The 14,068-nt window shown below is 32.1% G+C and overlaps 1 protein-coding gene across 1 annotated transcript in view; it reads left to right on the top strand.

Annotated features, from left to right (window-relative positions):
- LOC143247199 (uncharacterized) overlaps positions 1-13,419 on the top strand; it is a 35,198-nt gene extending 21,779 nt beyond the window's left edge. Inside the window, exons 6-11 of the mRNA XM_076494867.1 lie at positions 666-793; positions 1,575-1,708; positions 3,329-3,495; positions 4,533-4,739; positions 7,165-7,251; positions 9,448-13,419. Of these exons, the coding sequence (XP_076350982.1) occupies positions 666-793; positions 1,575-1,708; positions 3,329-3,495; positions 4,533-4,739; positions 7,165-7,251; positions 9,448-9,498 (774 nt within the window). The 3' untranslated portion in view covers positions 9,499-13,419. The remainder of the gene's footprint in view (positions 1-665; positions 794-1,574; positions 1,709-3,328; positions 3,496-4,532; positions 4,740-7,164; positions 7,252-9,447) is intronic.
- Positions 13,420-14,068: the final 649 nt, after the last annotated feature.

The following is a 14,068-nucleotide window of genomic DNA, read 5'->3' as shown; positions in this document are numbered from 1 at the left end:
ACTCATATATTGTTTTAACTTCTTGCATGGGAACTTGAAGATTAGTCTGTGTTCATAAGCTAGCCAATAAAAGTACTTGATTGATGTGCTTAGATCTTAAAGAATGGTTTAGCATGGAGTAGCTAGAATCCTGAGCCATGCTTGGATATGTAACATTAATGAATTGGTGGTAGTTTAGGTCTTGAATCTGTAGTCTTTGAATTTTTAATATATAAATTTTATGAACATAAGCCCAAAGTTCCTAGTCTTAAAGCTATTCAAAAAGAATGATTTATAGTATATTCATTTAATGAAACAGTAACTGCAGTGGAGTTGAATAATTAGTGCTAAAGGTTAAGACATAGTTATTGTTTCTTTTTATGATATTTAGCAACTATGACAATCAAATATTTCCACTTCCAGTTATCTCACTTTATTCTGGTATCTACAGGTTTTTGCCACAGTGTTTCTCTGGCTAATAGGTATTGTATCAATCAGGTCCATCGTAGTTAACCAGAATTCTCTCTGGTACTTCTTTGGCTGAATGGTTTTATGTTTATTTGAAATTCTGTGATAGTAACAGTATTTTAATTTGATGTTTAGATACTAGTTTCACATGTTATCTGTATCTTGAAGAAACAGTTTAAGGAGTAAACCTGACCAGAGATTATTGTGGAATGTTCTAGTATACGGCCTGGAACCTGACAGAGAGAGGTAAATACCTGTCGGCCACAGTTCGTGTTCATTCAAACAGTCGTGACAACACTGTCGTGGAGCTTCTTCATGTTCAGAAGAAAGAAGAAGATAAGGAGATGTAAGCATGAAGTATAAGAATGCAGATTTTATTTAACCCACACAATCTGTAACTCTGGGAAAGATTTTCAGAAGTATTAGTTTCCAGTTAAATTTTTCTCGTGAGATCAATTCGTAATAAAGAATAGAAGAAATAATAATAGATTTATTAAGGAAATTGTGAGAGAACAAATTACAGTCTTAGTATTATAATTATTCCATTTATTAGGTGTTGTTAAATATTAATAACAATTGCAAAATATTATTTGAAAAGTATTTTTTGTAGGTTTGTATTTTAATTTTATCTTAAGACAATGTTTTGCTAGAGGGTGGTTTGAAAGTTTAGGAAATTGTTTGGTCAGTATAGAAAATTCAAGTCAGGCAAGAGTAAATGATTAACTATTGAGTTACTAAATCTCTGAATATTATTTAGTTAATTCAGTGTTGTAAATATTGTTTTTTCCTTTCAACAAAGTGGAAGAGGTGCAATAAGCATCGTACACTGGAAAAAATTAGTGTGTGAAATTGAATAGTGCTAATATTGATGTGAAGATATATGCATGTTTGAAGGATGTTAATATTGGTCTAAATCAGTGGTTCCCAACCAGGGGTCTCACACCCCCAAGGGGTGCGAGATAACATTTCTTTTGGCCACCTTCACCTTTATTCTTAAATAAATAACTACTGTGAGGGGTACAAGAACATATTAAAAATTTTTAGAGGTGTGGAGCATAAAAAAAGGTTGGGAACCACTGGTCTAAATGTTCATTATTTTAATAAAATATCAACCTCATTTCTCACAGAAATGGTGACATTGTCAAGTTAACAAAAGATGAGAACACCCATCCTCAAAGGGAGAACTTTGAAGTATTTCTTCAGACTTTAATTAGCCAAGTTCTTGATCCAAACTTTATTTCAGAAATCATTAAAGAAAGTGGTAAGTGTATGAATTTGTTCAGATGTTATATAACAAGTTGTATATTGTAAAAGAATAGGCTTGTCCTAGTGTTGTTTTGTACATGGTATGTGAATATAAGGGTTAGTGGCTAGCTTCCAGTTACTGCAGAGACACTTTGTGGGGCTTTGGGTACGGTATAACAGTGATGGTTAAATCTCACTATATGAATTAGGCCAGTTCTGTACAGATATTTGTTTATTTTATGCCCATCAGTTGCTTGGCAGCAAGTTCCAAGTAGGCTTATAATGCTAGAAACTTTTTCAATACCCATGGTAGGTAACACTACAGATAGACTTTTAAAAGTTTTGTGCTTTAAAAAAAACAAAGCAAACACAATCCTTGTTAATTTTTGCATATTTTTATATTAAAAATAAGGAAACAAGTATATCATATGTATGTGGCTAAGTTCATGCTTAGGGTGCATAAACATTCTTGAAAGTGCTTAAAAAGGTTCCTTTTGTTGTAAAGGCACTTGAAAATATCATAACAGCAGAATATATTGATACATCTAATGCATATTGTGGTGTTGAGCACAATAGAGTCTTTCTCTTTTTCTTCAACACAGGTGTGGTTTTTGACTGACAAAACAATTATATGTATCTCAGAACAGCTGGTATGGGTATTAACACTTTTACTGATAAGGAGAGAACAATGTTTCGACCTTCCTGAAGATGATCTAGGAAGGTTGGAATGTTCTCTCCTTATCAGTAAAAGTGTTAATACCCATACCAGCCATACTGAGATACATTTTTATTTCAAGTGGGTTTCTCGTCATCGAGAAAACAATTATTTATAATTTAATTGTAGTTCAGATGGAACTCTGGTTGCTTGGTTCATATTGCAAATTTACTGTCATCTCATCATTAGTAACAAACCATAGAAAACTTTCTATATTAGGATTACCTACATGAAACGCATATGTTAGTCCATGTTTGCTTTGAATGCTCTTATCTCACTAGCAACTTATTATAGGAATTGATGAAACACTAAAAATTTCTTAATTGATCTAAGAAATGAAATAATTTGCAGTCGTGAGTTGTTTTTTTATCCCACTTTCTTGGTCGAAGATGGTATTTATTTAGGTCTTGTGGGAAGGTAAGGTTCATTAGTTTCGACTTGTTTAGTAAATGTAGCATGGCATTTTGGGCATGATTTTGAGTGATGTTACAGATAGTTTGTAGATGGACACTTCAAGCTTAGGACAGTTGACCAGTTTGCAAATGGTAACAGACCAACTCTTATCTTTTTAATGCTGGTGTGTGTGAAGCTACGTTAGGTAGTGTGTGCGTGTGAAGCTACGTTAGGTAGTGCTTTAGCGATGTTCCAATGGCGATACACTTTACTAATATAGGGGATTGTGGTTTATTATTTTGAATTATTCAAGGGAAGTAAATATAACATTGAACATACTAAAAACAATTTGGTGTTTTTGTTTTGTTTTTCTCTTAACTTTTTGGAAAATGTTTTTGGTTTCATTTGAGAAATTTGTCTCATGATCAAAGCTTTTATTATAGAATTTTTTCCCACTGAAGAAAATGTTTTCTTCATGTAAGATATTAGTGCCAGCCCAGAATCAGAATATTATTTATTTGTTTTCAGATGAGTACTTCCTCTCCCACGTAAAGGGAATAGAGAGAATAACGTCAGATAAGAAGAAACTGTTATTCCAGCAGGCATCTTTGGAGCCAGAACTGCTGCAGTGTGCTGAAATGTACCCTTGTGTTAATGTAATGCCTCGAAAAGATGCTGAGTTGGTTAAGTGTCAGGTAACAAGATATCTTTATCTATTTTTTAAAACACTTCGTTTTGACAACCATCTTGCAGGTTATGAAATCCATACAGGAGGAGTATTTATACAGAACTACAGATATTAACTTGTCCCCTCACAAAAATAAAAATTTAAAAACATTTGTTAAATGTAAACCCTCTTTAGGGTTACCCATTAGAGTTGATGTTTGTATGTGATTTGGCAAATTTTTATCATCAGTTGATTTGAACCAATTTTGAAATACTTTTATGTCTTAGATCATCCACATGTATGAGTTTGTGCATTATCTGTTTTTAAGTTAATTGTTTCTTCCATATTCTGACCTTATATTGTGAAGAATCTTAATCTAGGAGATACAGTTCACTTAACAATAATGGATATGGGAACTATCTGAATTTAGGTGTGGCTTCAAGCACACAAGATAAGGAAGGGGTATTACTCCCCTCAAAAGATTAAACAGAAATTGAGGTGCACGAACTGGAAGGTACCAAATTATTAGTTGTCAAGAAAAGGCCTATTTTCTGTGTTTATTATTATTATTATTATGCATTAGTAATTAAAAAATTATAACTCAAAGCCAGTTTAATTTTTGTATAAAATGTTATTAAATATGAAAATCCAGTCTGTAAAGTTTGTTTGTCAGAAAAATGTCTTTGTCAAGTCATTCTGATATAGGTATTGAAACATCAGTGGCCTCTGGTAACTCAGCTGCAAGTTTGAGGACTTGTAATACTAAAATTTGGGGTTTGATTTTTGTGGTTGGCACAGTTCATTGTGCAGCTCGTGCTTTACAATTTAAGAAAAGCACCACTAGTATAACGTTAATTAACATTTATCTATTGAAGTTTTTTTATGGATTTCAAATAAGAAGTTTGTTTTTCTTGGTATTAGCTGTTGTTCCTCCCCCACCACAGAGGTTTGGCTGAGGTTTAATTTTAACATGTGTATTTGTATTTTTTAGAATGCATCATCATTCTTTCTTCTTTAGTTAGTGTTTTTATTGTTATTGTTATAAAAGATATGTTGCTTTAAAAGGTCTGCCAGAATGTGTCGAGCGACCAATTGGTCCAGTTTTACGGACAGGTCTACGATCAGACCACTCTTGGTCACCGAATTAATCCTGATAACATGAAGCCCAAAGTTAACCAGTTTTCTGTCTGCACATCCTGCTCTCAGAAAGTTACACTTTTCAGCCGACTCCACCATCAAAAGTACAATTTCTTCCTGAAGTGTCGACTGAAGGTATGAGCTTCCATATTAACTCTTTCACTGTACGATTAAATTTAATAAATTTAATAATTCCTAATAAAGTGTCAGTTATCCACTCTAAAACAAAAGTATGAATTTGACCTTTTGTATTAGTTTTTCAATATTGAAAAAAGCTGTATTTTCTATATGTAATAATGATGAGTTGAACAAAACCTTGGGTAAATAGCATAAAAAAAGCTAAACTAAGACAGTAAAGACCAAAATCTTACAATATATGAAACACATTATTCAAGTGACAATATCCAAGACATGAAGAAGTTGTCTTTTTACAGATTCTATATGTGTTCCAGCAAAGTTAGCAGTTTAGTAATGAGGAATATGAACATCCACGTTTCACAGCACATAACACAGATGGCAGCTTGCATGAGTATTTTGCCAAATGTTTCAAGTGTAGAAGGGTATTCTCACATGACACAGTAGAGGGAAACTTTTTGTTGTTGTAGCCATGGGGTAAATCCACATTTTGCAGTCAGTGGATACAAATGTTTATTTAAATATATTTGAATACTGCAGCTAAAGGGTTAAAATAGTGAAAAGTATGAGGTATACAAGTTGATTCAGATTAAGTGGTATATATGTACAGCTTACAGCTTTGTATAGCCAAGACTTTGTTTTATTATTTGTCAGGCTTCATAGTGTACTATATTATTGCATAAGGACGGATGGTACAGCTTAGCTTAAAAATGTTTTTGCCAAGTGATATTTAATTCTGACTGTTTTGTCCAGTCATGAAATAAACAGGTTTTAAAAACTTGTATTATCAAACAAGGTATATATTGTTAGTTATCTTGGAAGTATGCAAGGTTAAGCTCAATATTTTGTCTGAAATATTTGACAATTTTATTTCTCTTTTGAAAGATACTTTGCAGAGATCCAGACTTTCACTTAATTTACCAAGGTTTTATTCTGGCTATAGTTTCTAAAGTAATAACATTCACAACTTGTTTTGTTTAGTTAAACTTAGTAAACTGGAGACAGTGGTAGAATTTTGATTTTGTATCATAACATTATATATTAAAAATATTTCAGTATTGTATATGGTTGTTATAAAAATATATCTGAGCTACAGTGATAATAACTTAGTAACTACTTATCCCAAAGAAATTAGATTTCCAAAGAGACAATTTTTCCACAGAATATATTGTCAATAAAAACTGTATAATTTCTCAGGCAACTCGCATTTTTCTAGTTGTTGAATGTATACAGTAATGGAAGTAATTCTTAAACACATCCAATTTACGTACAGCAGAAACAAGCATTTATGGTATTTTTAAGTTATCTAGTAACTTAAATTACTTTAGGTATATGAATAATATCATGGCACTCTACCAAAATAATTACTGACTTGTATACAATTAGTTTTGTGGTGATATTACAGATTTATTTTCATTAAAGGTAAAATTTTTAAGAGACTATCATATATTACTAGTTTATTGACCCAACTGAGTATCGAGTAGGCAAGACTTCAGTCCACAGTAGAGGACACAGCATATAAAACAAAATGTTATGGCCCTACATCACAAATTAATTTGTAATTTTGAACTTTGAATAAAATAAATGTAATATCACAAACAGTAAGTAGTGGTGACTAGATGGTGAATTTAAATGAAATGTTAAGTACGAAAAAGAATATTTTCTACAGTGTACTGATATTTAACTTGTGAACTCTGTTTTACACAGAGCAGTACATATTGTTTTCACTCTGACATACAGTTGAGGATTACTGTTGTTCCTTCTGTTACTTTTAACAGTTCAGCAAAGTTGTTTGGCTGCTTTTTTTTATTTACCTTTTCAGCTGTTTAGGACATTTTGTAGAGGAATCTTGTTCATATCCAGTTACAGCTGTGTGTGTTCTGTTGTCATCTTTATCATTTTACTACAGTTATTTGCAAAAAGATGAATCTTCATCTAGTGAGTTTTGCTCCTCAGAAAATGGAATGATGGATCAGAATCTGCTTTGACATATCAACAGTCCTGGTGCCATCAGTTACACACAGATACTCAGTACTGTTGGTCGAGATGGCTCAAATCTTGTATTGGTTGCTTGTAATTACTTTGTACTGGTATGGTAGTATCTAACTGGTCATTTGACAGTTAATCTCACTGTAAGATATCAAAATATGACTATACACTAGCATGGTAAATTTTCAGACATCAGAGGGCTGACTTTCCTGTATATTTATACCCTTTTTCCTTACTTTTTTTCAAAATTATTTACAATACTTTTTATATTTTTGCTTTGAAAATAAGAAGAATCCATAATGTTATGTTTATAGTAAAGTTATTGTAGTTTTTGAGCTTGTTAAATGAGTAATCTGCCAAAGTATAATGAATTATGGTAGAAGCTCAAGTTAATAGATATGAAAATAATTTGAAAGTTTTATTTTTCAACACTTAGGTCAGTGCTGTACGTGGGGGTGATGATAATAAGGAATCTCACCTTATTCTGGAGGAATGTCTAGAAGATAATTCTTGGGTCAACAGGGTAAGATATATACATTTAGTTTCATAGAATCAGTACTTTCTTTTGGATCAACAGGGTAAGATGTATATATTTAGTCTTAGAATCATTACTTTCTTTTGGGTCAACAGGGTAAGATATATAGTTTTATAGAATCAGTACCTTCTTTTGGGTCAACAGGGTAAGACAGATATGTTGAGTCTTAGAATCAGTACCTTCTTTTGGATCAACAGGGTAAAATACATATATTTAGTCTTGTAGAATCAGTACCTTATTTTGGGTCAACAGTGTAAGATGTATATATTTATTCTTAGAATCAGTTCTGTTTTGTAAGCTATCCTTTTCTTTTCTCAAGTGGAACTAGCAGAAGTAACTTTGTTTTTTTGAAACAAATGTTAACAATAAACTAGTTGTCATTATTCATACAAACAGATGTATGTATTGTAGAATTTTGTTATGTACTGACCATAGTGATTGTATATCTTGGGCAACAGTGTTGTTGGTTGATGTGTTAATATTCATTACTTTTAAAGTAAGACTTTATTTGAATATTTAGTAATGAGAATTAGTGTGCTACTGTAGTTAGATGCTGTTTCTTTAATCAGGTTTTGTAATTTTATTTAAATGTGAAAGAAGAATCAAACAGTGTAGTGTAGTTAATCACGTTAAAGTATTATTTCATGTTAGTGTTTATAACGAGGGCTGTTCAAAAAATACGCGGACTGTTTTAATTGCGCGGCTCCAGTTGGTTCCAGGGGAATCCGCTTGGTGTCACTAGGTTCGCACAGATCAGCTGATTACGACGCCATTTCCCGATTGCAGATATCTTCATTTGTGTATTAGCTACGCGGTTTTAAGTGAAGTGTGATTTTTTCGTTTGGCGGATTTCAGAATGAATGACCTGAAGGAGCAACGACTTGCTGTGAAATTTTGTGTTAAACTTGAAACATCTGCGACTGAAACTTTTGCTATGCTTAACACGGCTTACGGTGATGTTGCTATGAAGTGTACGGCATGTTTCAAGTGGCATGAACGTTTTAAGGATGGTCGACAGTCCATTGAAGATGATGAACGTCCTAGACGTCCTTTCACGTCAACTGACGACCCACACGTCGACAAAATCAACACCCTGGTGCGGGGCAAATCGGCGTCTGACCGTCAGGGAGCTTGCTGAAGAGTGTGGGATATCAGTTGGATCATGTTACGAGATTTTGACCGAAAAATTGAAGATGGACCACGTTGCTTCGAAATTCAGCCCTCAGAACTCGTGAGTTTTTGGCCAAACATTCGATCACTGTTCTTCCCCACCCCCCCTACTCACCTGACCTTGCTCCTTGCGATTTTTTCCTGTTCCCCAAACTCAAAAGACTCTTGAAAGGAAGAAGATTTGAGACGATTCCCGAGATTAAGGCAAATGCGACGAAGGAGCTGGAGGACATTACAAAAGAAGCGTACCAGGACTGTTTCAACAAGTGGAAACACCGTTGGGATGTGTGCATTGGGGAGAAGAGTACTTTGAAGGGGTCTCAGACCTGTAACTTCTAAATAAAGTACATTTTGTTTTATGACGTCAGTCCGCGTATTTTTTGAACAGACCTCGTATACATGATGTGGTTTAAAATGCTTGTTTTCTTTCAAAGGTGAATTTGGTTAATGTATAAATATCCACATTCACTCACCCTTTGAATGTAAAAAGTCCATAATTCTAATTTTGTTTAGGTTTTATTATTTAACTTTGTAAATTTTTGAGGTTATTTTTCATGTGTGTGTACATAACTAATTTTTTTTAATACAAAATTTTGTTAAAGGAAAATATATATCATTAATGTTTTGGATGAGAATCCTTTGTGGACATCTCTTGTTAATAAATGTTTTATTTCTTGTTTTGAGAAGACAGTTGTCGGTAGTAGCATTCAGTTTTTGTTAATATGTTATATTTATCAAGTTCTGAGAGCCACAACTCAGAATTGATCCTGATTATTATTTAAAAAATTAAGAATTATGTATTGGCTTAACAGTCTGTGAAGAAAGAGATAGTACTAATCACGTGGAAGGAGCCAAAATGATGCATCCTTTTCCATTGCAACAGTTTCTTTGTGTTTTCTGATTTTACAACACTATGGCTGTCTTTCTTTCATACTTTTTTTTAGTAGTATTTATGTTACTTTTGCTTGACTTCCTTGTTTCGTGTTCTCACTGCCAGTATTTATTATATTTCAGATGTTCACTGAAGTCGTGGAGATGTGGAATGAGTGTGATTGGAGGAGATGACAGTAAGAACTGTCTCCATATAATTTTTTTAATGTACAGTCTCATTGAACTATACCATCTGTACAGCCAGGAATGTACTGAAGATTTTTCTCTGCAGATTTCTTAATTAATAGTTGTTTTTTTGGCTTTGGAGAAGCTATGGTTAGATGCATTTTTCTACAGGTTGGGATCCCTACTGTAATATTACTTTATGTTTTGATGTGGTATGATGCCAACACTTTTTACTGAGGCTTGGTAGCTATTAGGGAGTTAAAATGCTGGCATTTGGAAATTCCTGTAAAACCTGTGCTGTAGGATGTAATAATTTATAATGTTTTTTTTGTTTCAGGTACAGAAAATAGAAATTTATTCAACGCACAAGTTCTTAGCCAAATTTGTTTGACTAATTTTAGAATGTTTTGTTATTTCCCAAAATGCTGATACAGTGAAGTGTGGACTAGTAAACAGTTACCTACCAAACATAAATGATGCAATATTTAGTAAAACAAAATATTTCATATACAAATATCAGAAAAGTACTAAATTATACTTTACACTGTACAGTTCCTGCTGGAAATATATTTACCTCAGAAACAAAATAGTCAAAACAGTGGAAGTACAGTTTGTTTTCCAAGTTTAGAAATAAAAGCACAGTTGGAAAAGTTTTATCTGTAGTTTTAGTTCCCTCTTAATTCAAAACTTAAAAGGCTTGATGTGCTAGCAGTGAGAAGAAATCCTATTGTATGTTGTTGTTTTTTTTGTCCTTGAGTCGTTTTTCGTTTTTTTCCCCTAGTATTTGATTTATTTATTAGTGAAACACACAATTTAGAAAGTTAAGCTGTGAGGGTTATTCTTGAAACTGTTGGATATGCATTTAATGTTAAAATGTTTAGTTTATTTCTTATCTGCTAGCATAACAGTGCTTTGTATAAAACTACATTTTTTATGGTGGGTATGAAAGTGACAAGAATTAAAGTGTTCTTTGTAGTGTTTTTTTTTATTACCAAAAGAAAATGTTAAAAAAAATTTTTTGTACACTGATGTAATGACTTGAATGTGTATGGCTCGTGTCAGTATTACGTCATACCACTGAGTTAAATTCTAGTGAAATTCTTTGAATGATCACAATCCAATTTTTCTCTTCTCTTCTTTTGGTTAAGGAGTAACACTAGATATCACCAGCTTACCAGTGTAAAGGTTTGGTTAATAAAAAAAATCTTTTTGTCATTTTATTAGCAGTTATCCTGCTATCTGATAGTGTTTTGGTGTGAACTGTTAACGTTTTAACATGTTGATGGTATCAACATCGTGCTCACTGCTGAGTGTTTAACATCACTAAACAGTTTCATGTGCACATACAAGTTATTACATGAAACTGAATAAGGTCTGAGGGCTTATAAAGCTAAATATCTGGTTTTATTACCCATGGTGGCCAAAGCAGAGAAAGCTTGTTATGTAAGTGTTAAATTAACAGCAATAGAAACTATAAATATAATTTTATTATTTCCTGTCTAAACTACAATATTTCAGTTATGAGAATTGTGGTTACTTTAAGGCTCTCTACAGCATTTTCTGTTCTCTAACATCCTTATTTGTCTTTATGTTAAGTTTGTATGAATATCTCAAGATTTCTTTTGTGCATATTTCAAGAGGTTTCAAAGTACAACTGTTATTGACTGCATATTTAAAAATAGACAATCATTGTTTGTTTTTTATTGTAAAACTACGTATTTACTGGGATGTTTGTGTAATGGGTACTAGAGACTAGTATTGGTAGACTAACATTTGTACTACACCTGAGGTAGACCAGTAAAGTCTGTACTACACTTGAGGTAAACCAGTAGTCTGTTCTGCATCTTAGGTAGACCAATAGTTCTTAATCACAAAAAATAAACCATATTTTTCGAACACAAATTAGGAAGGTAGTTTCAACACTTCCATGTGGATTATTCAATACTTCTGAGAAGAAATCTTCACAGGTTAGGTGATACCCTGTTGTGACATTCCCATGAGGACACAACTCAGTTTAGAGTAACCTTTCAGAAGTGTAAGAGTTTACCACAGTTTTAATTATATAACTTCCAATAATTGTATTTTCTCATATAGCAAAATATTATGATTTTTTATAATTTTAATGTCAATTTTTATAATCAGTTAATGGTAATAGTGAAAGAAATTGGTATTTTTAAAAAAACAGTTTAATAAGAAATGGTTTAATTTACACAGGAAAACGTTCATCTGTCACATTTTAGTTTTATATGTACCCTAAAATTTTTTTAGAAAATAAGTCAAGAGGAACTTCACAACAAATAAACCGAGAAATAGGTTTCTTGTGTGTTTCTTCTTGAAACCTCAGTTATTGCAAAGTATAAAGTAAGTGCCAAAGAAACTTAAGTGTTCTAGAAGAGTTCGTTTGGTTTCCATAAGATAGAAAATGAAAGTTAATACAGTATGTTGATACAAGCAAAAATTCTGAAATTTCCATTGTAGTAAATAAGAACAATAGAAACTGGATTTGAAATGTCCTTTTTCTTTGTTACCATGTGAATTTGATACTGTAAATGTCTGAAACAGGATAAATTAATAACTCAGTGTAAAAAAAAATTGAGAAAAGACAGGGTTGTGGTTTCATCTCTGGATGTGGTTATGGTTTACTGGGTAATATGTAGAACTAATAAGTTGTATCCCTACTATAACTGTGTCTGTATTGTGCTCAACTTTTTCTTTTATTGTTGCTAATCCTGAAATACTGCTATTGCAACATCAAAAATAAAAACATGATTACCTTTGGAACATTTAATATGATTTAGCCAAAATAAATGTTGGGCCATTTCCTTGATATATTTTTGTTTGTTTACTTCAGTATATTATTAGAACACTGTAATATTGGATGGGAAACAAAAGTTACATTTCGAAAAATATTTCTATAAAAGGACAGGAATGCTTTTTATTTTATTTTATAATTCAAAGTGTGGTTGGAACTGATACTGTGAAGAATGATTAGGTTTGGTAAGATAAGCCTCTTAATTATGTTAGACATAAGTCGGTTAAAACTCGAGCAGTAAAGAAACATTTGTCAGTTGTTACAGTGCTATAGATGTTAAATTTTTACACTGAATCGAGTTAAACAAGGTATTCATTGTGAATAAGGCTGTTTATTGCAGTCATCAGTATGGTGATTTTGTACATAGAAAATTGTTGTGAAAGTAATTATATATGTACGTATTCTAAGAAGCCTTTGTCATGCATTAGGTGGTAGCACTTTTTTCATTGTATTTGTGGCACACCAAGCTGTTACTATATGGTTTAGGTTTTAAAATTCTTACAGTTGTCTACAAAGACTGTAGTTTTTACATATATTACTTTTAACGTTTTTCTAGCATGGGTGTAGTTGGATTTTTATTAACCCTTTCAAAAATGACTTAATTTTTTTAAGTTCAATGACCTATTTGTAAAGTAGAAGTGTTTGTTTGTAATAAGTTTAAAAAAAGTCAAATGTGTAAGAACTTGTACATGTGGGTAAATGTAATGAATCTGTATGTTTGAATTCCACTTAAAGTATCAAACTGCCATGAAAGGAAACACGTATTCATATAATACACTTGGAAAAAAAACTTATCACGAGCTGCAATGTTGTCCCCCTTTTTTTTAGTCTTTTCAAATTGTACAATGTGTAATATTGAATGAAATGTTTTTCTCTAAATAAAAAAACAACAACATTGCTGATACGTTTATGCTTAGTTATGTTTAGGTAATGGGCCTTCCTACTACAAACAGAATTATGTTTATAGATGTAGTATTCGTACATGCTATCATTATTTGCATGTTACGTTGTGTATAATTTATACAGTAATATGAGACTTCAGCTTATGTGTATAAATATTTCGAGTTGTGCATTTTATCAGAATATTCTGAAAATAAAGTGAACAGTTTATATTATCACATTAAATAGATTCATTTCTTTCATGCAATAAATACACAGTCCAATCAAAGTACAGCATTAATTGTTCCACATGTAAAAAGTGTCTGGTAGGATATGTTATATGAAGGTAAGAAAAGTTCATGATATTGCTGTAAGTATAACTTGTGTTCTGTAATAACAATCAACGCTGAAAGATAAACAATGCATATTTATATCACAGTAATGGAGTTGAGTGAAATAATCTATTGACTGTCAGCCAAATTAACACATCAGAGTTGACAAAGTATTTGTACTTGTTACAAGAAATGATGTTTCGATATTCTGTTCAGGGTTTGAACGTGTTAAATCCATTTGTGAGATAGTTACTGACTGTTGCTATACCACCACTACAACGAAAAGCAGGGCATGCTGATTTGGAGATGTGATATTTCGAGTTCAAATTAATGGATTTTGAATGAAAGTATATAAAAGGTGCTATCTAGAAATTCCTAGACCTGATTATTTGTGAAGGTCATGGGTCATAGGGTTTAATAAATGTAACAGTATTTTCTATTACTATTTACAGTAAGTACGATCAGTTTCTAGAAAAAGTACAACTTTTTGATGACTGGTGTGGCCATTATCAAGTAGATACATTTTTACTGTGAAGAACTTTTTAAGCCATAACTA

Source organism: Tachypleus tridentatus, chromosome 3, assembly GCF_004210375.1.
Source record: "Tachypleus tridentatus isolate NWPU-2018 chromosome 3, ASM421037v1, whole genome shotgun sequence".
NCBI lineage: Eukaryota > Metazoa > Arthropoda > Merostomata > Xiphosura > Limulidae > Tachypleus > Tachypleus tridentatus.
This window is presented reverse-complemented; position numbering and strand designations above follow the sequence as displayed.